A 27,378-nucleotide genomic window follows, 5' to 3' on the forward strand; every position below is an offset into this window, starting at 1 on the left:
ACAAAAGGTTAACTAAGGGAAAGTGATGTTATTCACAGAAGATAAATATTCTATATAAGTTATAGAATAATCACTATAGTAAAGAACAAAGAACAAAAATCTTAAACTTATAAAAAACCTTCATCGCACAGTAGTAGAAGGTTTATTTTGAAGAAAAACACCAGAGAGAAAAAAAATTGGTGCTGGAAGCACCCGACACAGATTAAGAGAGGGTATCTGTATCAGATGGGAAATTATCATCCAAAAAGCTCCGAGCGGCAGTTGTAGAGTGGAAAACACGACGATTTCCATCGGGAAGAGAGATTCTGAGTCGTGCAGGATACAGTAGTGCCGGTTTGAGATTTTTTTGATAGCATTCCGACATTAAAGGTTTAAAAGTCAGTCGTTCCTTCATCACTTCAGGACTGTAGTCTTGAACTATTCTAAAGGAATGCTGGTGATACTTGATCATCCCTTGTCGACGAGCGATCTGGAGAAGTTGTTCTTTAACATTAACATAATGGAAACGAAGGATAACTGGTCTGGGTTTGGAAACAGCCGCTGCCGACTTTACCCACGGTATACGATGGGCGCGATGGAGTAATGGAGGATCGTTGGGAAAAATTGAACCGAACGAATCCTTTAAAAGTTTAGCAAAGAATATTACAGGATCTCCAACCTCAACATCCTCGGGTAGGCCAATTAAACGTAAATTTTGTCTTCTCGATCGATTCTCAAGATCAGTAACTTTGGATTTAAGTTGTTGGAGCTGTTTAGTAGTCGAAGCTAGATTCTTCTCTAAGATCTCAACTTTTGTATCCGTCTTCTGAGATTTAATATCCAGCTCAGGAATTTTTGCATCGTGTTTCTGAACATCAGCATTCAGGAATTTCAAAGATTCCGTGATTGATTTTAAATCTTCATTAAGGCTTTGACGATGTTGTTCAAATTGAGCAGTTAAACTTTAAGATAATTTTATCCGATGCTGCTCAAACATTTCCTCCAAACACTTCACCATAACTTCGTAAGTTAATTCCGTTGGTTTAGAGTCACCTTTCTTCTTTCCTCCGTTCCCATCAGCGTCTTTCCCATCTTTGGTTTTAGATCTTGTACTCATTTCTTTAAGCTCAAAAGTTGCGATTGACAAAAGGAAGTCAACTAATCGATAATTCAGAGAGATAAAGTAAGTCTTCTGGTGTACTTAAAGTTGATTAGATCAAGGAGATCATAGGTTAAAAAGGATAACGGGAATGGAGCGAAGCCAGAGAGACGACCTCACTCCATGAGCGCTCCCTGCAGAATCTGAAAAGGTTATTCCTATTTAATAAATTACATAAAATCCATTAACTTTAGTATTAAAGTATCATTTTCTTTAATGACAATTCAGTTTCAATAACTGCAGGTATTGTAAAACAAATTACAAAATATGATCGATCAAATATTTATTAAAACCTGTCATTCTGATCACTTTGGGATAATTTTATTCTGAAATTGATTAGAAAAAATCATGATGGGAAACTCTTTTGTAATTTGAAAATTAACCTTACACTCAAAAAAAAAGGCCGGATCTCAAAAACCAGTGTTAAGCTCCACTGTAAATATTAAGGTATGTTTGAATACAGGGTTTAAGGAAAGGAAGAGAGATGTGGTCTTCATACATTTGGATTCCAGTCTCCTTACAGATGGATGATTATTCGTTCTGGTTCTGCTAGTTCACAGCCTCTTACCAAGCTGAGTGACAGGTTACATCACAGGCTCTTTAACAGGTAATACCAGTCTTCTGACATCTGCCGATTCCACCCTGGCTTGCCTCTTGTGTGTACATGGAAGGGCCAAGCTTCATTATTTTACCACTGCCAAGACATTCTTCATCCTTGTAGAGCACAGCAAACTGAAAATCAATGTATAAAACATTTAAACATACATAATGTTTACTTACAAATGCAGCATTTTAATAATATAGTCCCTAACATGTAAAATATAACTTTACTTATTTTACTTAGACAGAATAGGCTTTTCCAACCCTGTGAGCCGCACCATCCAGCAGCTCCGGACAACCCCCGATTTAACTCTAACCTAATCATAGGACATCAAGACAGCACTCCACTGGATTCATGGGCAGAGGGAACGCGGGATTTCAAGGTCAACTTAGCACCACACTGTAGAGGCAGAAATGAGGACCCTAAACCACACCAGGGACAGACAGAGATGAAGGACCTTCATGGCTACCCTAAACACCAGCGGTGTACTGGGCAGTAAGGAAGTAATCACGGGATAATTACAATGACCAGTTCATCTGCTAACCAGGATGTCTTTGGACGGTGGGAGGAAACTGGAGCATGCAAAAAAAACCTACACATTCCACAGGGAGGATGTACGGACTCCTTACAGAGGACGTCAGGACTGAACTCCAAACTCCGATTCCGAGTTGTAATAGCATCTTGCTAACCACTACACTACCATGGCACCCACACTTAAGCCATAACCAGTAGACATTTTGTTTTTTTTATTGATGGCAAGAAAAAACTGAAAAGACTTACTAAGTTAGCTGAAGTAAGACTTTGTTATTTGTCTCTATGTGAGGGCTTTGAGCCAAGCATCTGTCAGAGCTTCCAAAAGTTGTGAAATAATCCTTTTACAAAGGGTATATAAATTCCTCTGGAGCCAGCAAATTTGTACGCTGACAGAGAAGCTCCATTAATTTTCAGCAGCCTGTAGTACTTTGCTTTAAGATTACTCAACAGTGTAATCCATCAGGCTGAATGACAAGAGGTTAAAGAATGAGAATAATTACCATTAAAATTTTAAAATAATTAAATTTGATTCAGTGTATCCTCTTTCACCCTTTAACTAGCAAAGAGGTTAATATTACATTTTTCCTCAAGTAAAATATCTTTACTTGAACTCATGGAACACAAGTTTTCAATAGAAAACAAGAGTACTGACATTTTAGTGATTCAATCACTTAATTAAAACATTTTCTTGAAAGCTTCAGAATTAATGTTAGTTAATTATGCAAACTAATCACAATTAGCTAGTTAACATTTTATTTAAAAAAGCATGTATTTCATGGCCTCAGGGTGTCTCAAAGCACTTTAAAGCCATTGAGGTCACTCTGAAGTGTGGGCACCATTGTAATTTTGACTGTCGTTTGTGCTCAGCACTGTGACAATGATCAGTTAATCTTTTTTTGATGATTGTCAAGAGGCAATATACTGTGCAGGATATGAAAAGACACAGTAAATTAGAAATAATGCAGACAAACGTATAATAAAACCACAGTACTGTGCAAAAGTCGTAAGCACATAAATAAAACTAGGATGCCTATGACTTTGTGCACAGTACTTTACTTCTCTGTGGGGAGCGAGTTTATAAATCTGGCAGGAGCAAAGGATATTGAGAATGGTGAGGGTGGAGCGTCATGGGAGGGGTGTGGAACAGGTGGCAGAAAAGGAGTGCAGGGGCAGGAGGGGGTGCAGACACAACCAGCCCTGAGACACCAGGCAAGGTCATTTAATTCCAAACAACTGGTTTACTGATCATTAAAGAATGTCTCTCTGGTGCTTCCCACTCCCTCCCCTCTCCCTTCCCCAACCCAACCATGATTCACCTCTCCCTGCCCCCTTCCCACTCTCAGTCCACAATACAGCTCCATATCAGAATCTGTTTTATCGTCACTCACATATGTCATGATAATTTTTTTGTGCAGCAGCAGTACAGTGCTATATAATTACTACAGTACTATGTAAAAGTCTCATACAGTATATGGCTAGAGTGCCTAAGTGTGCCTGAGACTTTTGCACAGTGCTGTCGTTAATCAAAGAAAGCATCAGATCCAGGCTAAATTTAAGACCTTAGTCAAAGGCTAAATCATATTGAACTGTTTACTTCTAGTACTAATAAACTTGCAAACTCAGAATCATTTCTAAAATGGTCTGGAATTTGGGGTCCAATTTTTGATGCCAAACCGGGAACACTGAAGCCTAACTGCAATGGTGCCATTCAAGTTACACAATTAGCAAGAGATAAAAAGGTCACACACCTCACTGATACTAAAGGTTCAAGGGCATATATTCTACATATATTATCATCAGTGGCTAAAATTATCTAATAAAAGAACTCTAATCCTACAATTACGCTTTGACCAGAACTCAAGTTGGATTGCATAATATAATGTAACCACTTTGTAAACCAGTCCCCTAATGATAAAAGCTAACATGCCATTGATCTTTTTAATTATCTTTCCATTGGATCATGTTTTCCCTTTCTGGCAGTTCAACCTGAAGTACTGCCTTTGAATAAATTATCAAATTGAAGCACTGTTTGCTTTTTCAAGTAAATTATAAAGATATTTCAGCACTATTCGAGAATGACCAAATTCTCCCAGTAACTTTGTGCATACCAATCGCTTAACCAAGGGAATCAAAGTAGATTTTCTCCTTTCATATTTGTGTGTATTTTCAAGATCATTATCGTTATTGTCAATATGTGCTGTGGCATATGATGTGGGTGATTATGGTCTTTCCACGACCATGATTGTTCTTTCTACAGAAGTGGCTTGCCATTACCTTCTTCTGGGCAGTGTCTTTACAAGATGGGTGACCCCAGCCATTATCAATGCTCTTCAGAGACTGCCTGCCTGGCATCAGAAGTCGCATAACCTCAGATCTTGTGATATGCGCCAGCTGCTCATACAACCATCCAGCACCTGCTCGCTTCGCTTCACATGACTCTGATGGGGGTGGGGGCTAAGCAAGTGCTACATTTTGCCCAGTGGTGACCTGCAGGCTAGCAGAGGGAAGGAGCACCTTACACCTTCTTTAGTAGAGATGTATCTCCACCCCACCAAATGCATTTCCACGGTAGATAGCTAGAAATTTACTATAATGACCTATACATTTGACTTCCGCGTCACCCATCCATTACAGTAACAATGGAGTGCACTACGGAAAATCTTCACTAAATACAGGAAATCAGAACAAATATTTTAGCTGCTGTGTGGAAAATTAGATAGGTGAGCTGGGGAAGCTGCAAGTCAAACCTCACATTGTGTACCCAACAAAATGCAAAGGATCCAGCATAAATAATATCTCCAAAGAGGATTGGTTTAGTTTAATTTTTTTAAAAAACCACCATAAATTCACGGGGGAACGAAGAGTTATCAAAGAATTAATTTTACCAACACACAACCGGAAGATTCATAACCAAAGTATTTTCCATTTGTACTTGAAACAGAAGAATACGATGAAACTCACTTGTCCTGGTGTTGGTGCTCTGACTGGTTCAGCAAGAGTCACCAAAACTGTAAGATCTGGGTTTAGGGTTAATTGACACTGTACTGCAAGAAAAAGAGAATACATGATATAAAACCTTAATTCCTGACACTCAGCATACAATGCAAACTTGTTAAGTAAAAACTAGGAGGTTCACAAGAATGAGCCTGGGAATGAAGAGTTAATGTATGAGGACCACTTGATGGCTCTGGGCCAGTTCTCACTGGAGTTTAGAAGAACGAGGGGGAATCTCACTGAAACCTATCGAATACTGAAAGGCTTAGACAGACTGGACATGGAGAAGGTGTTTTCTATAGTGGGGGAGTCTAGGACCAGAGGACACAGCCTCAGAGAAGAGGGATGACCTTTAGAATAGAGATAGGAGGAAGTTATTTAGGCAGAGGGTGGTGAATCTGTGGAATTCATTACCACAGATGGCTATGGAAGCCAAATCATTGGATACATTTAAAGTGGAGGTTATAGGTTCTTGATTACAGAACATCAAAGGTTACAGGGAGAAAGAGAATGGGGTTGACAGAGTTAATAAAGCAACCATGATAGAATGGCGGAGCAGACTCAATGGGCCAAATGGCTTGATTCTTCGTCTTATGGTCTTCATATGAAGCCAGCAATAAGGGCAAAAATGTCAGGTACTGTATTATTGAATTTAGTGCTACATCATGTTGGTAAAGAGAAAACACTTAAAATAGATACATTTTCTTTATTCACTCTATTTCCTATCAATAGGCCCCAAGAGAATTGAGTGTAGCCAGTCTCAGGAAAGATCTTAATAACCTACCACGTTCAGATACACAACTATATAGTCATCTCAATAGAATAGTTGCAGAGCTAATAATGGAAACCAAATTAAATTATAGATAGCGGAGCAAGCTTCAACCATATAACATCGCCTGTAGCTATTTAATCTTTATGGCAAACACAAATGGTGATAATACTTTATTATCCATCCACAGAATGAATAAATCTTTGTTAAACATCAACCACAGTAGTGTTGGTTTTGACACCCGTAACAACACCCCAACAGGAAATTGGTTGACAAATTCATGCGTTTTGCTGATACTTGCCTAACGAAGAACATGTAGGGGAGTATTTGATCAATAATATTGAATTATGCACAAATATACTCTATATAAGTTAACATTTTTTTAAAAAATGGGTCAACGTATGCCCATATCATCATGTAAAGAAACAAAACCTATTCTTTGCAGATACACACATGCTAAGGCCGACCATTTCTTACCAAGAGGCATTTGATGCTGGAAGCGAAAATAGCATTGCATCACTCCATCCCTGAGCAGTTCCGGAGGTGGGCTTTGAGAAATCCAATGAACAGGATCAATTTCAAGTGAGCTCCTGTACAAAGCTGGGTGGTAAGTACCTGGTGCCTGGCAAACAACAAATATGGATTATTATTACACATAGCCTTATACTTTGGACAACAGACTGACTCAGTTGTAGGAACTTCACTGCAATTTTTAGTTACGAGACTGTAGAGTTGCATGACCACTATAAATGATTTGACCAGTTCTCTTCTTAAGTCTGTTAAATTTCACTTGGACAATATTGAAGTTTCTTGTTTAGCAAAAAGATCAGATTAAATTTCATGATGAATTAATTAGCCATACCTAAATCCAATTCTCCAGATGGGGATCTGGCTAATGGTACACATAGTATTAACAGAACCCATTTTGTATTTAATCCTTAGGCTAATTCAGTTTAGTACTATATTTGCACTGAACTTACAGATTTAAAATCTGTGCTGAAGGCTTCACTAATTTATCAAAAGTAACCACAAAAGGTTTTCCTAGTCATCGGTTTTCCTTCGCTGTTCCACTTAACATATCCACCCTTGGATATTTACTCCTTTTTTAACCATTTAGTTACAGACCAATACTCAACATCTCACAACACGCTGGAGGAACTCAGCAGGTTGGGCAGCATCCGTGGAAACGATTAGGACGAAGGGTTCCGGCCCGAAACGTTGATTGATCGTTTCCATGAATGCTGCCTAACCTGCTGAGTTCCTCCAGCATGTTGTAAGTATTGCTTTGACCCCAGCATCTGCAAAGTATTTTGTGTTTGATACTCAACATCTTCCACTTGGCTGTTTGATCATCATACTGAAGTTCTCTTGGGCAGAGAGAAATTCTGTCCAATTTGTCTAAAATTAACCCTGAAGTATTATGAAGCATTTGGGAAACCGGAACAATTTCTGAAATGTCTTGCCCTACTAGAAAGGAGGCTGTGCTGATTCTGGTTCTGGGGTACAAAGTTGACCAAGTAACAGTTGGAAAAGAACGATCACGCTATCAGAAGATAAGATTTGTAACGGAGAAGAGCGAGGAGCAATCTAATGTGGAACTTCTCAAATGGAAAAAGTTCACTTCAAAAGGGTGAGAGTGGATCTAGCCAGGGTAAGATGGAACCACAACTGGACATGAATCACTGATTCTTAACAAGGACCTGTTTCAGGTACCATCCTCTATTATTAAACTTGTTACTATCTTATACATGAGTCCTGTAACACTCACCACAAACACATCACCAGTTTTAATTTCTTTATCTGTGACAAACCAAGCATCTCTTTGACCACCTATCCTGGCACGCTGTCCCAAAGTGAACAGAAACCAACCTGAAAGTTAACATAAACGGAGCACAAAATTATAAATGCAGTGGTTAGCACAATGCTTTACAGTACCAGTACTGCCTGTAAGGAGTTTGTACGTTCTCCCCGTGACTACATGGGTTTCCTCTAGATGCTCCAGTTTCTTCCCACAGACCAAAGTACCACCAGTTGGTAAGTTAATTGGACATTCTAAATTGTCCAGTGACTAGGCTAGGATTAAATTCAACGATTGCTGGGCGGCTTCAGCCTTGAAAGGCCAGAAGGGCCTATTCCGTGCTGTAGTACAATAATTAAAATTAATAACTATTTCATAATGAATCATAGTCTGTATGCTTGTAATGAGTTGGTCAACTTGTCCTCCGCAAAAATTTCAAGAATGGACATGCATTGAAACTATTAAAAAGCATAAATGCTACTTTTCTGATATTGATTTTCAACATTTATTTCAGATTTTTACAGTTATAAAAGAAAATATAGATTTCAATATACCCAGAAAATGTAGGAATAAAAAGAAATGAAAATAAAACAAATACTGGAAATCTGAAAACACTGGATATATTCAACTGCTCATACAATCTCCGTCCTGATACCGTCTGATTGCTGAGTATTTCCAGAACTTTTGATTTTATTATAAGGCAGCAAGAAGGTTAGTTAGCCCTTAAGACAATGGCCAGGTACAATTTTATTTGGATGATTGGCCGCAATTTCTTGGCAAAAAGACCAAAAACTTAAGCCTAAAGAGGTTTAATTCAGGCTCCGTGAGGTGAAAGATCTTTTTAACCTGACAGTTACCGTGTAAGGTATTACATTTACACAATGTACATTCCAATCTATGCACACTTCCATATGAATATTTCCATAATACACAATGTACTAAGTTTATCAATTGAGAAGGCTTGACCTACATCACATCAGATTTTTGTTTATATTAAAAATGCTTTAAGTCACTAAATGTTATTTTTTGGAAAGCTGCATTAAGATTGAGCTCCAAATCAAGCTTCATAGTACAGTAGTGTTGAGGTCCTCTCTGAGATGCCACGCTGAAACGAGCTTCTCAGAATTCTCAATATGTGCCATAAAAGGCTGATGTTTGCAGCCAGCAAACGAAAAGCAAAAGACCCATCACAGACCTACCGTCACTCTGTTCACTGCTGCTGTGTAGTGATAGGAAGGGGAAGAAGGGTGCCCCCAGAAGATTAACAGCCTGAATGGGCACCTCAGGGAACCCAAAGACCGAGTTATCCTGCCAGAGGTTACTAGGGAGATCTCGATCAGGACATGAATGCAGTTTCTGAAAGCCTGCACTGCATTAAAATGCCAAGATCATTCTGCCTCTTCCAGTAGACTGAAAGAAAAGTAGATGAAATCTCCTCTCCTCAAATATGGGTTAGATGATTTTCTGAAAAAAAGCCACGGCAACAAGCTGAGTTCAGCAACAGCCTTAAACAAACATGGATCATGGAAGCTGAGAGTGACTATACCGTTAGTCTACATGCAAAGCAGTCTAGGCTTACCAGCAAGGCTGTTACAGGAGGAAATAATTTTTTTGTGGATGAAGAACGTTGTTTGATTGTTGGCCCTTTAAACAACATTGGAGTATTGAGGTTATTCAGTTAACTGATTTTTTACGAGTAAACAATGGGATTGAAAAATTCAAACAGATCCTCCACAGCTTATGAATATCTCATGTACAGCCCATATGTATGAATGAACATTTGGGTACTTGTAAACTGTTTGGGTTATCTTCAAACTTCTCTCAATATTGGGTGCAAGGGAGTAAGTTACAATGGTAAAAATCTGCTTTGAAACTGAAAATACCACTTTAAAATGAACAGATAATATTCCTGGAAAACACAGCGGCATCTAGAAATGTGTACAGATTTACTTTACAATATTACCCAAGCTTTCAACTTAATGACATAGAGTACAGCACAGTACAGGCCCTTCGGCCCACAATGTTGTACCAACTCTTAAACCCTGCCTCCCATATAACCCCCCACCATAAATTTCTCCATATACCCGTCTAGTAGTCTCTTAAATTTCACTAGTGTATCTGCCTCCACCACTGACTCAGGCAGTGCATTCCACACACCAACCACTCTCTGAGTGAAAAACCTTCCTCTAATATCCCCCTTGAACTTCCCACCCCTTACCTTAAAGCAGAGGTTACCCCTTGTATTGAGCAGTGGTGCCCTGGGGAAGAGGCGCTGGCTGTCCACTTTATCTATTCCTCTTAATATCTTGTACACCTCTATCGTGTCTCCTCTCATCCTCCTCTCCAAAGAGTAAAACCCAAGCTCCCTTAATCTCTGATCATAATGCATACTCTCTAAACTAGGCAGCACCCTGGTAAATCTCCTCTATACCCTTTCCAATGCTTCCACATCCTTCCTATAGTGAGGCGACCAGAACTGGACACAGTACTCCAAGAGTGGCCTAACCAGAGTTTTATAGAGCTGCATCATTACCTTGCGACTCTTAAACTCTATCCTTCGACTTATGAAAGCTACCACCCCATAAGCTTTCTTAATTACCCTATCTACCTGTGAGGCAACTTTCAGGGATCTGTTGACATGTACCCCCAGATCCCTCTGCTCCTCCACACTACCAAGTATCCTGTCATTTACTTTGTTCTCTGCCTTGGAGTTTGTCCTTCCAAAGTGTACCACCTCACACTTCTCCGGGTTGAACTCCATCTGCCACTTCTCAGCCCACTCCTGCATCCTATCAATGTCTCTCTGCAATCTTCGACAATCCTCTACACTATCCACAACACCACCAACCTTTGTGTCATCTACAAACTTGCCAACCCACCCTTCTACCCCACATCCAGGTCAGTAATACTTTCAGAGATGTGTAAATAAATTTCTCACTTGTCTTTTAAAAGACAAGTGCCATAAGTGACAAACTGCCATAATTAATTAAGCATTTGGCAACTTTAAGCTATTCTAATTAATTGAACGTACAGATAATTTACAAGTAGATCTTAATTTAAGTTCACCTCTATACTTCCAGTGCCATTTACAGCCCTTCTCATAGTATTGGTTACTGTGGTTTTTAATGGTGCATTCCAAGTTAAAACTCAGTAGTGCAGTGTACTCAGAATGCTTCCAATATTACAACAGTGTAGTCTCCTGCGGGCTTGTAATTCTTACAGATGGATGGGCCAAATTCATACAGTGTAACACTTGGCATGGCTCCTATTCCAGTGTGTCAATAATCATTATGCCAGTGTTAATAAGAAATAGAAGGGTGGGTGATATAGATCTTGTAGCTGGTTTAGCAGATTGTTTTGCTGCATTACACAAGAATATCGGTGTGATGCAGAGTTCATACCCTATGGGAGCTGGACTGGTTTAGGATGCTGAGAAATAAATTTTCTACAGCCAGAAGGAACAAAGAATAAGCAATCCAACGTGAGTTTAAAAGAGAGCCAATTACAGAACCAAAATGGCTTACTTTTTTCCTAATAAACAAACACATTTCAGCATTCATTTTCTTGGATATTTTAATTACCTTTATGAGTTCCCATTATTTTTCCATCTTCTATAGAAACAAAATTTCCAGGACGAGGTTCTATATACTATGGATTAGAGAATGAAATAGTTCATTACATAAAAAATTAAAATCATGTTTTATATAAATCTGTCAAACCTCTACATAATAAATGCATTTGTGTTTCACTGCTCAAAAAAACCCCCTGCATAATGACTAGCACAAACTAGTGGAATAATTATCTTTCTGAATCCTTCTAGCATATTTTCCCATTCATTTTATTCAGGGTTCCAAATAAATTACATACAGTATATACTTTTTTTTATTTAAAATGTAAATTTTAGTAATATTTCATTAAAACAGTAAACTTATTATGGCCCATTCAGAAACTCCTGTGGTCCCCAGTTTCGTATTTTTATTACTTGTGGCCCCTACGAAATCCGGCATGGACTTTGGGGCGGGGGTCATTTGGCCCACATTGAAAACCACTGCCTTACAAGTCCGAAGTAAAAGGTGAGTATTTTAAATATGTTTCCAGATAGCACAAGTCAACAACACTTCATGATATAATATTTATATCACATTAGGAATTTCACTTCAACCAGGATAGCTGTTATAAGCAATTAAAATATCACATCAGAAATGTTATTCAATACTTTAAGTATATATTAACAGAAAAATAATTAACTCACTCACACAATATTTTACATCTACTAACCAAATGAAGCCCTCAGCCAGTTTAAGGTGATTAAAATCAATGTTCTCAGTCAAATGAAGATACAAAATGTTCAAGTAAGATTAATGCCCATAGAAAATTTTTGCTTGTAGTGGAAAGAGACTACAGCCTATAAGTAAATCATAATATTTGTATTCTTGATACTTAAACAGTGTAAAAAAAAAGTGAAATAATCCTACTTTCTTACAGGGATTGATGCATTACAAAGTAGCTCTAATATAGAAATTATATAAACCAACCTCAAGAATAAAATTTTCAAAATTTCTTTCTCCTATGAAACAGATTCCCATGCTCTGTAAGAAGTGAAGTATATATATATCACCACAGGAAAGCATTCAATAGATGTCATTCTGCTGAATCAAGAATTACAATCTCAGAAATCAATGTTCAAAATATCATACTTCTTTTCTTTTCAATATATGGTGAAATCTTGCCTCTGCTGCAATTTCCTTTACAATATTTTTCCTTAATTCGCCAAGGGGGAAGATGGTATGTCGTAGAGCTTGTTGGGATACCTGGCTCAGAAAGAAAGTTTGGTCTTTCTGTGGGTCAGCAGCCTTCAAAAGTCTTACAGCTGCAAATGGAAAAGAAACCAGATGTTAATGGTAGAATGGTTTAATAGATTAATATTCAATTTAAACATCTGAACAATTTAAACCTTAATTTAAACTTTTAACTTGTGATTTATATATTTTTCTTGTGAATATTGTCTCTAATACTACGTCTGTGATGCAGCCACGTGTTGAATTACACCTGTGCACATGACAATCGACTTAACTTTTGACTTTCAATTACTTTGTCTGAATGCACAATATTCGATTTTTGTTGCTGCCTTATTCTTACAACAGCTTAAGTGAACTACCATTGACATTTATATCTTCACAACTTCAGTGTTAATGATAACCATTACCAAATAAAGCATGCCTTTCAAGCCAGGGAAATGAAAGGAAGTTTTATCTCTTCAACATTTTTCAACACCACTGCTCGTACGACACCAATAAGACTGAGTCTGGATGCTATCTCTTCTATTTTCTGCAAATTCTTCACCCCCATATTGACTCAGTTCTTTCTCCAATGTCAGCCTGCCCCCTATACAACTTCTCTGCTCAGTTTCATCCTACACAACACGCATCATTTCCCTTACTTTTTGGAGCTGCCATGTTTTTCCATGCCTGCTTATTGAAGGTTAACTCTCATATTACCTCAAACTTTGATTGTTCAGATTAATAAATGATGTAAGGAAAAGGGATTAATTTGATGGAGAAATCATTTCAGCTTCACTTTTCATTTTATCTCAGTTTACATGACCGTAATAACCCAATACACCCAAGGCAACACAATATACTGCAGGCATAAACATATGCTTTCAATTATATGCTTTATTTTCTTTAAATTTCCACTTGCATTATTCTCACGTTGCAGTTTTCCTTTATATCAGAATTGCAATATTACTACAAATGATATATATTGGAAATATTTGCTTCATATTTCTTATGACATAGAAGGAAACCATGTTGGTGTGTCTAGACCTTGCTGGCTACCCAAGCAATTCCATTCAATCAGTAATTTTTCCTGCAACCTGTTGTCCCTATCCCCTCCATATTCTACCATTCACCTACACATTCGGGGCAATTTACCGATCAGTAAATTGTCTTTGGGACATGGGGAAGAAACCCAAGCAGTCACTGGGATAACATGCAAACAGACAACAGTTGTACAACTGTGCCTCAGTTCAAAGTTGGATCCTCACTAGTATTAATCGTACTAATCACATTGCATTTCAGTCAGTTGAGACTCTATGGATTTCAACCATAAAATTAGGGGAAGTGCTGCATGTCAGTGCTAAACAATCTAAATTAATGTTATCTGAGTTCTGCTGATGTATGTTTTTACACAGTCTATTTCTAACAGAAACATTGTCTAGATTTAAGATTAGCCACAGTTCATTTCTAATCTTCTAATAGATGCCTGCCTCAATTATGGACAGAGAGGAGAAATAAAGTCTTTGTTGGGAGGGGAAAGTTTAGAAAGCTGGTGGAGCAGTATTCCTGCTAATAAAGCCAAACTCCATTTTAAGTAACAGTAATAAAAAGAGAACAGAAGTAGCAGCTACAATAATGGTTATTACAGCTCAGATCTGTACAGAGATTGCTACTAAATAATGCATCACAGCATGTACATCCAACTGCATCAACAGTACTGTGTAAAAATATCTTAGGCATATATAGCTAGAGTGTATAAGAGTTTTGCAAAATTCTGTAGTATTTTTATATATTGTACCATACTGGTGCAAAAAAAAAAACACATTTCTTGACATATATGAGTGACGATAAACCTGATTCTGACATGGATCTCTACTGTGGACCGAGAGTGAGAAGGGGGACAGGGAGAGGGGAATCATGGTTGGGAAAAGGAGAATGGAGAGGGAAGGGAGCAGAAAGCTCCAAAAAGACATTCTGTAATGATCAATAAACCAATTGCTTGGAATCAAATAACCTTGCCTGATGTCTCAGGGCTGGCTGTGTCTGCACCTGTGCCACCCCTCACCCCTGGCACTCCTTCTCTGCCACCTGTCCCACACCCCTCCATCAGCGCTCCATCCTCCACCCATTTCGAAAATCTTCTGCTTCCGCCAGATCTACAAATTCACTCTCTGCTCCTTGTTGAAAAATACAGTACTGTGCAAAACTCTTAAACTCCCTGGCTATCTATCTACCCAAGACTTTTATACTGTTCTGTATATAAATTTGCATTCAGATGTACAACCTGATAAAAGCTTCAAACCATGGGTAGTTTCATTTCTTTACTCTGGAGATTCTGCAAATCAGTCCAGGTAAATTGGATGTTAAGATTACATGGTGTTCAAAATTATTTTGACCAAGAGACCTTTAAGAATTAAGAAATCAAGAAATTTAATCCCATTCACTCACTATTTTTATCATGGTTGTGATAAATATCTTCAGTATTTCCGCTGAATTTTTGCTGGAAAACTTCTTCATCATCTTGTGATGTTCTGGCATAATGACCAGTTGCCATCGCATCTGCCCCTACCTCAATAGGAAAAATGCAACTATTACATATTCTAATTTCTGATATGCACAGGAATACAGATTTCATCTACTGTAATATTCAAAGTTAAAGTCTCAATACTAGATGTCTCAAAAAAGCAAAACAAACCTTTGCCAATTCTTGTCAAGGCAGTATCATGAATAGTACAACTGTTGTATTATTTGGTTAAGAAGAATGAGAATAAAGTTTTGTGAGATTTTTCTGCAGGATACAAATTGTAACATATTATACTTGAAAATGCTATTTGAGAGTTCCAGTTGCTGATGACGGATTCAGGTTATCCTATTTCATATACATTCCCTGTGTGACTTCCCAGTGAAGACACTGATCAACTATATTTATCCATGTTGGACCAAATTGATGGCTTAATCTGGCACAGGTAAAGGTAAAGGCATCAGTTAGTCTTGTGAGACCATGGATCTGCACCTCGAAAGTCTTCACTCTCCAGGGCACAGGCCTGGGCAAGGTTGTATGGAAGACCAGCAGTTGCCCATGCTGCAAGTCTCCCCTCTCCACGACACCAATGTTGTCCAAGGGAAGGGCATTAGGACCCATACAGCTTGGCACCAGTGTCGTCGCAGAGCAATGTGTGATTAAGTGCCTTGCTCAAGGACACAAAACATGTTGCCTCGGCTGGGGCTCGAACTCATGACCTTCAGGTCGTTAGTCCAATGCCTTAACCATTTGGCCACATGACACAACTCTGGAATATACCATCAAGAAAGGGGAAAGGATCATGAAAATATTATGTTACAACGTAAGAGATGCTATCACTAATATTTTTTTTTCAATTGCAGCACCACAAATAATCTCAGTAATATCTTTAGATTGCACATACGTATAGTCAATTCTCATCTATATACAAATGGCAGAGAATTGTACTCCTGCCACCTAGGTCCTGTTTGTAAGTGTAATGCCCTGGTTCACGTTTTTACTGCTATACCGTAGGTATTTCATTTTAGCAGTTCTGTAAAAGCAGTCTGGTCTGCTTTCAGCATGTTTGGGTTTGAGCTAAAGAGAAGGGGTTGTAATGTTCATGCTTAGGAATGTAGTGTCATCTCGTCAGGATGGTGGAATTGGGAGAAGGTTCTGGTGAATGGTGGGTGGAGAGGTTTTTGTGACGGACACTGGTGTGGGTCGATTTTGCTTGGAGCCGGGAGAAGGCCGGAAGATGGCTGAGGATACCGTCCCTGTTGCACAAGGTGCTTTGTGCAGATGAATGGCTTCAAGGAAGAAGGACCAATACTCCCATGGGGGGAGCTTGTTTGTTCAAGATGGATTTCAAGCGACATTCGGAAGGTGGTGTGGGCTTTCACGCGGACCACGGGTCCAGCACTTGAGTTAAAGACAATTCTGAGATGAGCTCCAACTTATGTGAGCATTTCGACTGGGTTAACTGTAACAGGGCCTTTTTTTTCCTTTTTCCTACTAGTTGTTTGATAAAGCTGTAATTTGTAAATATACTTTCTTTATAATTGTATGCAGTGTATGGTCTGTTATTTCTTGCTGACAGGCGATTACACGGGGCAGTAAGTACACAGTATTCACACAGATGGGGGCTCGGGTTGGCGAAACATCCCAACCTCCCAGGTTTGGTGGGACCCAAGTCATATGGACCCTAGATGTACGGAATGTGACAAAGGTAGTTTTCTCACCACTGAGTCCAGTGGCTGTCAGCAAGGGGCGAACAAGCCCAGTAAAAAGGAGTTTCATAAGGTATTTATTTATTGATTGACTGAGACATAGTGTGGAATAGGCCCTTCAAGCCACATCGCCCAGCAACCCCCAATTTAACCCTAGGCAGATCATGGGACAATTTATAATGACCGATTAACCTACCAACCAGTGCATCCGTGGACTGTGGGAGAAAACCGGAACACCCGGAGAAAACCTATGCGGTCATGGGGAGAGCGTACAATCTCCTTACAGACAGCGGCAGGTAAATCTGATAAAATTAGCAGGGTTCAAAAGTTCTCTGAACTCTTCTGTAACTTTTTTCCAGTTTTGAAAGTGTTCGCGTGTACTTGCGAAGTCGAGAGGCAAAATAGCATAACACTATTACAATGCCAGCGACCCAGGTTCAGTTGCACTGTGAGGAGTTTGCACCTTCTCCCCATGACTACATGGGTTTCCTCCGGGTGCTCCAGTTTCCTCCCACAGTCCAAAGGCTTACAGATCAGTAGGTTAATTGGTCACATGGGTGTAATTGGGCAGCACAGTCTCATTGGGCCAGAAGGGCCTGCTCCCGTAATGTATCTCTCAACAAATTAAACACATTCAGAACTAGTTAAGCTGTGATACAAAACTTTATAATGTTCTCCAACCCTCCTTCTCGCACCTTACTTCTCTTAGTTGATATCAACCTGAAATTCAGTTACTCTTCTGCTCGATAACACAGTCTCACCTGACATAGTCTTGACTCCCAGTGTAAAGTCAAAGCTATCACAGTTTAGTAGATGAATTTATTAATCATAATGACAGAATTATTACCAATGTATCAGCAAACATTTGTAGCTTATTACAAAATAATCCCAGTCATATCTGCATTTTTCTCTTTTCGCACTACTTATTTAAATTATATATTTACTGTAGTTTACAGTTTATGTACTGCAATGTACTGCTGCCGCATAACAACAAATTTCATGACATATGCCAGTGGTATTGAACCTGATTCTGATTTTCAAAGAATTGTTAAAACACTAGAAGCCAAATTGAAATATTATTTCTTAGGTATTTCCGAATTGCATCATTTATGTAAGAGTGCACAGTAAATAGATATCTATTAGTAAAGCTGAACATAAATGCACAAAATATTGTATTTTCAAGCATCCAGTGAATACTTAATCACTTACCCAGCATTTCCATGGCAAAATGCAACAGATATTTAAACTTAATATTTTTATTGCACATTATATCAGGGTTTGGTGTCCTCCCCATTTCATACTCCTTTATTAAGTTACTGGAAAAGAGAAAAAAAACAATATATTAATTTTTTGTTCATATTCTGGTAATTGATTTTCAAACATTAAACCGATCAACACTGCATCAGCTCAAAATCTCATTGTTCAGATTTGTAATAGCATTGAGAGGTCTGCTGAAAGTCTCACCCTACTCCAGGGGTTCCCAACCTTTTTTTACGCCATGGGCACCTACCATCAAATGAGGGGTCTGTGGACCCCAAGTTGGGAACCTCTGGTCTACTGCAACAACATTTGTTTAGCTCATCTCATCTGTAACCTATACAGGAACTGGGGACCATATGATCAGTGCTGGGACCAATGTTATTCACATCTAGGAATTCAAATACTCGCAGAATATAACTTGCAAATCGATTTCAATAACTACGTGGAAGGTATTGAACTTTGACTTTAAAAATGTCATCTCCTTTAATTGGAAAATAAGAATCTGAGCGGGATGGGGAAGCAAAAGGAAATACGATAGCAAATGCAAAATCAGACAAAAATTTTAAACCAGCTGACGTCAGAACAGTAGGGAAGGATGGACAGGTTGCATCTCTTTTTAAGGTAAAGAGAAGTCAAAAGGGTGATCTAATAAAGAGCTTTACAGCTATGAAAACATTAGAGAGAGGACAAGAATTTCCAGTGGAAGGAAGCACAGAACTAGAGACAAGTAAACTGTTCACCAAGATTTCAAACATGAGATTGAAAAGAAAAGAAACTTTTACCACGGAGACTGCTGAGAACAGGTTGTGTAGACATAGAGTACATTTATGGAGAAGAAAGATAAGCTCATGAAGGATGCGGCAATCAGTAGGAATGCTGATAATCTGATGACAATACAAGTAAATCAAATACCTGGATGGTATGAATAAATTGAATTATATAGAATATGGAATTGTGCATGTGGAAGTACTTCCTAATTTCATTCTTAAAAGACATAGCTCTAATTTTTAGGCCGAGTTAACTAGTCCAGAATTCCCCAAACAGCCAAAGTAGTTTCTTTTTGGTGCTCCTTAATTTCTTTAAAAACTTCAATTAAATCATAATTTAATTTTTCAAACGCCACTGAATTATATCATCTCTCATAACTTAATCCCCAAAAACACAGGCATCATTCTAATAAATCTGTACAACATTTCCTCAAAAAATGCTACTCAAAAGCCTGAGAGCACACACCACCAGACTTGAGGGCAGCTTCTATCCCACCGTTATCAGACTCTTAAAGAGACCTCTCATGCAGTAAAAGGCAAATACTTGACCTTCAAATCTACCTCTTCATGATCTTTGCAATTTATTTCTCTACCTGTACTCCACTTTCTCTGTAACTGCAACACTATATTCTGCATTGTGTTATATCTTTCACTACCTCAGTGTAATTAACGTTCAGCATGATCCATCCATACACAAGATTAAAGTTTTCACAGCATCTTGGTATATGTGGTGTGACAAAAGACCAAGTTATCAGAAGATTGAGGCCGATAAGAAAGACAATGGGGGAACATTCAGAAATGTTAATGGGAGACGAGAGAGATTAACGAAAAGGAGACACAGTTCCGAGTATTGTCAGAGACCGGTTGCTTTGAACCCTGAACTGTTTGAAGTTTGATGGACAGGCGATACCCCAGCAGGGGGATAAAAGGAACAGGTTCGCTAAGGCAAGACACACACCACGACACCACGAGAACAAGACCCTGGAAGTGCGGTGTGCCCCCACAAGTTGGTGGGAGTTTTGGAGGTCTGGTCGCAGGACCAACCATGGACGCACAGGGTGAGGCGGTACGGTCGGCAGGAACCTGGTGTGTGTGTCCACCCTCACCTGGGTGCCGGGTTCACCGCAGAAGAACAACTGTATCGGGAACAGAGGGGTCACAGTCGGTGACCACAGAAGACATTAAAAAGGGCTCGCGCCAAAAAGCTAACTGCGAGGAATATCAAAGGTCTGTTGAATCCAATTTGAATATCAGCATTCGCTCTCTCTCTCTCCCCCCAACGGCACGACGGCGATTACTGCGAACTGAAACTGAACTGAACTCTGTGTCACTTGTGACCGATCATTTTACCCCTAGACTGCGATACAGGTTGATTGATCCTATTATCCTAGTTCTGTGTACATGTGTGTTTATTCATTGCTAACCTGTTGCATTTATATCCTTACTATTTGAGTACTGTGTTACTTATTTCTTTAATAAAACTTTCTTAGTTCCAGTAATCCAGACTCCAACTAAGTGATCCATTTCTGCTGGTTTGGCAACCCAGTTACGGGGTACGTAACATAATTGGGGTTCTCATCCGGGATTTTGAACGCTAAATTTGGGACAGGGTAAATTGATTGGGTTAAAATTCCCATAAGAAAGAAAAGGCAAACAGCAGAAATGGAGATTGAGGAATTTCTAAAGGCGGCGACCTTGGAGGCATTAGAGGATGCCAGGAAAGCGGAATTGGCAGCTGTGGCCAAACGGTTGAATCTTTTTAAGGGGAAGTCGACAATGAAGAGAGAGGAGATGCACAGAGCATTATGTGTCTAAATGTGTGTTTCCCTAAGGGGAGCTGGAGGTGATGTCTATTGGAAAACCAGGTGAAGACGCAGTACAGGTGCAGCTTGAAAAACTGAGATTCGAGCACGAGTTCCGGGTACGACAGCTAGAACACAAAGGGAGACAGTTAGAACGGCAAGAGAGAGAGAGGCAGTTGGAGCGAGAAGAGAGGGACAAACAGTTGGAGCGAGAAGAGAGGCAGTTGGAGAAACAGAGGGTAAGGGAATTTGAGCTGGAGAGGTTAAAGATGATGACAGCGCAGGGGCCCATGCCGAACCAAGGTGGAGGGTTCAGGGCGACCCAGGAGGTTAGGCTGGTTCCCCCATTTGACAAGACTGATGTTAATCGGTACTTTCTCCATTTTGAAAATGTTGCCGTAAGTCAGGACTGGCCGAGGGATAAGTGGGCTGTTTTGCTTCAGAGTGTACTTAAAGGAAAAGCCCAACAAGCTTACTCGGCTTTGACCGCAGAAGCTGCCCAGAGGTATGAGGTGGTGAAAGGGGCCATCCTCAGGATTTATGAGTTGGTCCCGGAGGCATACCAGCAGAGGTTCCGGAATGCGAGGAAGCAGTGGGACCGCACGTATTTAGAGTTTGCCCGTGAGATGCAGACATATTGTGAGCGTTGGTGCGCCTTGAAAGGGGTCAATGGGGATTATGACAGACTGCTACAGCTAATCCTGATTGAGCAGTTTAAAGGTTGTGTCCCTGAAGGTATGAGACCCTACCTAGATGAGAGAGAGGCAGACACTTTAGCCGCAACTGCTAAGTTAGCAGATGAGTACGCGTTGACACATAAAACAAAGTTTGCCCCTAGTAACGGCTACCAGAAGGGTAGTCAGGACGGCGGGGAGAGTCCGCCAGAAAAGTCAGAAAGTAAGCCGGGGACTAGTGAGAAGGATAAAGTAGACCGGGAGCAGTTTGGTAGGAAGTCTCCTGGGGTCGTATGTTATAATTGTGGGAAAGTCGGACACTTTGCGTCCAGGTGCTTCGCCCCAAAGAAGGAGACGGAAAGGAAAAACGGCAGTTCCGATTGGCTGTATTGAGCTGGTAAGCAAACCGCTAGGAGAGAAGAGGTCTGACAAAGTTCAGGAAAGGCACGAGAGGTTTATCTTGGCCGGATGGGTGTCAGTTAAGGAGGGGTTAAATCCAGTTCCAGTACGGATCTGGAGAGACACGGGAGTGTGTTAGTCATTGATATTAAAGAGTGTGTTAGACTTTAGTTCAGAGACCCAGACTGGGGAGGTCAGGGTCATAAAAGGCATTAGGAAAGGGACTGAAGCAGTACCTTTGCACCAGATACACCTAAAAAGCGACTTGGTCTCTGGACCGGTCACGATCGGGGTGAGACCCGAACTACCGATGAAAGGTGTGGAGGTCTTACTCGGTAATGACCTCGCCGGCGGAAATGTGTTCTCAGCAGTGAACCTGACAAGCTAGCCTGCCAGCATTGAGGCCCCGCCCATGGATTTACAGGTTCATCCCGTTCGCGCAGTAACTCGACGTTTGTGTCCAGAAAGGCTGCCGAAGTAACTATAGAATTGGCTGAGACGTTTTTACCAGCCTTGTACCGGGGGGGCTAGAAAGTGAAAAAGAGGAGGGTAGTGAAACAGGAGGAAGTGAGGGAGTTGAGGCAGACTTAGCATTAGCCAGGAAGGAATTTGTACAGGCACAGGAGCGAGACGAGGAGCTGATGGTTTCGGCGGAGACAGCTCTCTCTGAAGCAGAATTAAAAAGGGAGCCAGTAGGCTATTGTGTGGAGGAGGGAGTGCTAAGGAAGAAAGGGAGATCAAGTACCGTGCCCGCAGATGAGGAATGGGGGATGGTGCCAAAAATTTATGGGGATGAGATTCTTAACCTGGCCCACAAGATACCCCTCTGTGGACATTTTGCTGGGAGGAAAACAGTCGACAGAATCATTGAAGAGTTTTACTGGCCACACAGGAGGAAGGATGTTATTGACTATTGTAGACGTGAGTTAACACAGTTAGAGGCTATTAACATGTTAAATGCTCACAACGATCAGAAAACAGATCTAGCTGGTGATATCATGAAAATTAATGAGGCTAGGGTGCCACCTGATAAGGGGAGGACCCATTTTGAAAAGATAAGTATGGGGCCAACCAGATGGGAGATGTCTATTGTTTTGACCAGTTTTGCTGATAAGGTCTCTCCCTTAATCCCCGAACAAAGCGACCCGTTAAGAGAGCTAATTAAACGGCACGCACACGTAGGTCCAGATGTCCCGAGATGATGCAAAGAGCTGGGACATGGAGTTGTTGTCACATCAGGTCAGCCTAGTGAGCAACACCCCTATAGAATGATTAATTCAGTGACAAAAGGGCTAAAGAACACAGAATTGTATATTGGCAATGTAGTGGTCTGGAGTGACACGTGGGAAGAGCACATTCTGGCACTGTTTAAACGGCTGTCTAAAGCCAGCCTGACAGTGAACCTCGCAAAAAGTGAATTCGGCCACGGAAAAATCACTTATCTGGGATTTGTGGTAAGACAGGGGCAGCTGGCACCAATGCAAGTTAAGGTGCGGGCTATCTCTGATGTCCCAACCCCGACAGACAAGAGAGCCCTGAGAAGGTTCTTGGAGATGGGGGGGTACTATAGGAAGTTTTGCAAGAACTTTGCAGATATTACCCACCCTCTTACTAAGCTCTTGCCAAAGAATGCTAAGTTGCTATGGGACGACCCTTGTTATCTATGTCTGGGACGAAAACCACTGAGAAGTTACACTGATCACAACTCATTTTGTTTTCGGCCACTATGAAGTCTGCTAAGTTGGAGCCTGGTTTTAGAGGATTATTAAAATAACACATATAAAAGGAACGGAAAATGTGATTGCTGACTGTCTGTCAAGGTGTTGACAACTTAAAGTTCTCTGTATTAGCCAAATAGCTGATGAACATGTATGTTTGTGTGTATCTAATAGTGTACTCATGCCTATAATTTTTACCCAGGTAAAAACCCTTTGAAGGATAGGGGTGTGACAAAAGACCAAGTTATCAGAAGATTGAGGCCGATAAGAAAGACAATGGGGGAACATTCAGAAATGTTAATGAGAGACGAGAGAGATTAACGAAAAGGAGACACAGTTGCGAGTATTGTCAGAGACCGGTTGCTTTGAACCTGAACTGTTTGAAGTTTGATGGACAGGCAATACCCCAGAAGGGGGATAAAAGGAACAGGTTCGCTAAGGCAAGACACACACCACAACACCACGAGAACGAGACCCTGGAAGTGCGGTGTGCCCCCACAAGTTGGTGGGAGTTTTGGAGGTCTGGTCGCGGGACCAACCATGGACGCACAGGGTGAGGCAGTACGGTCAGCGGGAACCTGGTGTGTGTGTCCACCCTTGCCTGGGTGCCAGGTTCACCGCAGAAGAACAATTGTATCCAGAACGGAGGGGTCACAGTCGGTGACCTCAGAAGACATTAAAAAGGGCTCACGCCGAAAAGCTAACTGCGAGGAATATCAAAGGTCTGTTGAATCCGATTTGAATATCAGCATTCGCTCTCTCTCTCTCTCTCCCCAATGGCACGACGGCGATTACTGCGAACTGAAACTGATCTGAACTCTGTGTCACTTGTGACCGATCATTTTACTCCTAGACTGCGATACAGGTTGATTGATCCTATTATCCTAGTTCTGTGTACATGTGTGTTTATTCATTGCTAACCTGTTGCATTTATATCCTTACTATTTGAGTACTGTGTTACTTATTTCTTTAATAAAACTTTCTTAGTTCCAGTAATTCAGACTCCAACTAAGTGATCCATTTCTGCTGGTTTGGCAACCCAGTTACGGGGTACGTAACAGTGGCAACAATAAACTATATTTCAAAAAAGCATTCCTTCCTAAGAAGTGTCTCAAGTTCCTTGTGCTACTGGTGATTCACCAGGGTACTTTGCATCAGACATTTACCTTCTTTAATTCTAATCCTTAGATACATTTAGAACTCGTAATTTTATTATTTTGACATTTTAATTATGTACATGATCCTGTGGGATTCTTTGAACATTTACTGCCTCCGGCTTTCCCCCATTAGGGATATACTTGGGCCAAAGGTGACTGATGCCAGCAGGTGGTGTAGTGGCATCCGCACCACCCACTGGCATCAGGTTCGAATCCAGCCGGCTCCTTACGCGCCTTCCATTCGTGCTGGGCTAACTCGACGGTCAGCCCAGCACGAATGGAAGGCGCGTAAGGAGCCGGCTGGATTCGAACCTGGTGTCAAAATAATAAAATTACGAGTCCTAAATGTATCTAAGGATTAGAATTAAAGAAGGTAAATGGCCTTATAAGAAAAATAGACAAGTGCTAAAGAAATGGGAGGGTTGCCACCTGATGCAGCACAAGACGTGGGGAGGAACAACAACAACAAATGCCAGCTGATTCAACAAGAAAATACAAATCTCTTTCACTTCTCCCAACACGAGATTCAATGCATTTCCCATGATTCCCACATGCTAGGAAGCATTCTACAACTGAAACGGTACTTTCAAGCACTTGCTTTGAGTAGTTGATACTGTTGTCAAGAAGTACTGGAGGAGGTTTAGAGTTATTTACTCACTTGTTCTAATTCCATCTCTGCTTTTCAAGCAATGTGTATGAAATTAAACCTAATCAATCAAAACCATGAAGCAAAGGGAAGAGCACACTGCAGCATTACAAACAGCAGCACTTTAGGATATAAAGAAAAGAAATTCACCAACGTCAGAATGAAGCAACGTTCACACAAATAGAGATATCAACTGGGAGAGTCTGAATTTACCAAATAAATAACTTGATTAAATTTCAGAACAAGATATATGTAAAACAAAGATTAATAGTTTTAGTTCTCTCAATTTGAACTGAGAGAACTGTCTCATCAGCTATTTTTGATTGTAAGTAATATTTTTGGACTTTAAAAAAATTAACTTTCTATAGCAATACAAAGTGATCTCGCTCAAAATAAAGCCTGGAATCCATAAACATTTCTTTCTCTTATGAATATAAAAAAATTAATTAGAAAACATTTGTATTACCTGAAGACTTCATGCCAATACTCTTTCACAAATGAAACCTGATAGAAAGGGATGTCAAGCATCTTACACAGCTGGTGTGCATCTTTACAGTCCTGATCACTTGTACAAGTGCCATGTTCATCCACCAAGTCCCAGTTTTTCATAAAGACACCCATCACTTTGTAACCTAGTGAAGACGATTTGAATTCTTCTTTTAATATAACACAATCTACAAAGCATATACATCTCTAAATACAAAATGACATATACCTTGGGATTAATAAAGTATAGCTATCTATCTATAATACTGAGCACATATATATCACTTGGGATTCTAAGGCTTTTGCACAGTACTGTAGTAATTTTATATGCCACAGTCCTGCTACCACAAAAGAAAAAAAAATTTCATGACGTATGTAAGTGATGATAGACCTGATTCTGATATTGGTTAGTGGACTGAGAGTGGGAAGGAGGCAGGGAGAGGGGAATCATGGTTGGGTAAAGGGGCAGGGATCAGGGAGGGAGCAGGAAGCACTGGAGAGACATTCTATAATGATTAATAAACCAACTGTTTGGAATCAAATGACCTCACCTGGAGTCTCAGGGTTAGGTGTGACTGCATCCATACCACTCCCCACCCTGCCGTCTGCCCCACACCCCTCCCATGGTGCTCCATTCTCACCATTCCCAACATCCTTTGCTTCTGTCAGATTTACAAACTCGCTCTCTGCTATATGTTGACACAGTACTGTGCCAAAGTCTAGGGCACCCTAGCTATACATATGTGCCTCACACTTTTGCACAGTACTATAAATAAATAAGCTGAAAATTCTGTTCAAAGTGGGAGGGGAACATTTTAAAGGAGATTTAAGGCAGAATTCTTTTTTAAGTAGAGTGTCTGCAACATGCCGCCATTCTGAAATGGTTGAGGCAAATACAATGGCAATGTTTAAGAAACACTGAGACAAGAACAAGAACAGGTGGGGAATGAAGAGAGATAGACCATGTAAAGTTAGATGGGATTGGTGTCTGAATTGGCAGAGATACAATGGATTGAAGGGCCTGTTTCTATACTGTACCATGTTCTATCAATCAATGCCCCATCCCTCAATTCACAGAAGCTGAATTAAGGCAAAACTGTGCAATGTATAATCAGAAAAAAATTTGAAGCAGCACCAAAGCTCAATGTGTACAAGAAACACATGAACCTGTTTTCCAAACCTCTCCAGCCACTTTTCACGATCAAACAAGTCAGACACCAGGTTTTCTGGCTACAAGATGAGGATTTGATAGAAATGGGCCGGGTACAGACCCTGAAACAAGTTTGATGGGCAAAGTAGATGTTAGATCAGTGGTCTGAAATGTAAGTATGATGAAGAACCCCAGACTCCTCAGAGAGGGGGAGAAAATAGTGGCTCCCCTTTTGTATTTGCTCGCCTGTGCTCATCAGGTGCAAGCCACAAATTACACCTTCAAAAATTAATTGATTCAATATAAAATGTATTCTTATTGATAAAACTCCGTATGAAAACATATGTTTTTTTTTAAAAACCCTCACATTTCAAAGGCTAGCATTGCTTCTGGATTACCTCAGCAGTGAGAGAGGCAGGGGCAGAGTAGACAGCCAGTATCTTTGTCCCAGGATCGAAATGTCTTCAAGAGAGAGGA

The 27,378-nt window shown here is 40.2% G+C and overlaps 2 protein-coding genes across 7 annotated transcripts in view; one reads left to right on the forward strand and one right to left on the reverse strand.

Annotated features, from left to right (window-relative positions):
* celsr1a (cadherin EGF LAG seven-pass G-type receptor 1a) overlaps nucleotides 1-24,392 on the forward strand; it is a 422,758-nt gene extending 398,366 nt beyond the window's left edge. For 2 of the 3 annotated variants that reach the window (XM_072241524.1, XM_072241528.1), the window contains exon 36: nucleotides 6,482-6,657. In XM_072241524.1, the coding sequence (XP_072097625.1) occupies nucleotides 6,482-6,527 (46 nt within the window). In that variant the 3' untranslated portion in view covers nucleotides 6,528-6,657. Of the gene's footprint in view, nucleotides 1-6,481; nucleotides 6,658-23,664 lie in introns of those variants that run through there. The other variant, XM_072241527.1, reaches the window with a different exon arrangement.
* trmu (tRNA 5-methylaminomethyl-2-thiouridylate methyltransferase) overlaps nucleotides 1-27,378 on the reverse strand; it is a 45,539-nt gene that overhangs the window by 4,708 nt on the left and 13,453 nt on the right. Inside the window, exons 2-11 of one of the 4 annotated variants that reach the window (XR_011882953.1) lie at nucleotides 25,732-25,897; nucleotides 18,052-18,158; nucleotides 15,061-15,177; nucleotides 12,532-12,704; nucleotides 12,370-12,423; nucleotides 11,416-11,482; nucleotides 7,805-7,905; nucleotides 6,514-6,658; nucleotides 5,235-5,317; nucleotides 1,638-1,870 (exon numbers count right to left, since the gene is read on the reverse strand). Coding sequence is in view for 3 of the 4 variants with exons in the window: in XM_072241533.1 (XP_072097634.1) it covers nucleotides 1,739-1,870; nucleotides 5,235-5,317; nucleotides 6,514-6,658; nucleotides 7,805-7,905; nucleotides 11,416-11,482; nucleotides 12,370-12,423; nucleotides 12,532-12,704; nucleotides 15,061-15,177; nucleotides 18,052-18,158; nucleotides 25,732-25,897 (1,145 nt within the window). In the remaining variant the exon portion in view is untranslated. Of the gene's footprint in view, nucleotides 1-1,380; nucleotides 1,871-5,234; nucleotides 5,318-6,513; nucleotides 6,659-7,804; nucleotides 7,906-11,415; nucleotides 11,483-12,369; nucleotides 12,424-12,531; nucleotides 12,705-15,060; nucleotides 15,178-18,051; nucleotides 18,159-25,731; nucleotides 25,898-27,378 lie in introns of those variants that run through there. The other 3 variants (XM_072241533.1, XM_072241534.1, XM_072241532.1) reach the window with 3 other exon arrangements.

This window comes from Mobula birostris, chromosome 23 (genome assembly GCF_030028105.1).
Source record: "Mobula birostris isolate sMobBir1 chromosome 23, sMobBir1.hap1, whole genome shotgun sequence".
Lineage (NCBI taxonomy): Eukaryota > Metazoa > Chordata > Chondrichthyes > Myliobatiformes > Myliobatidae > Mobula > Mobula birostris.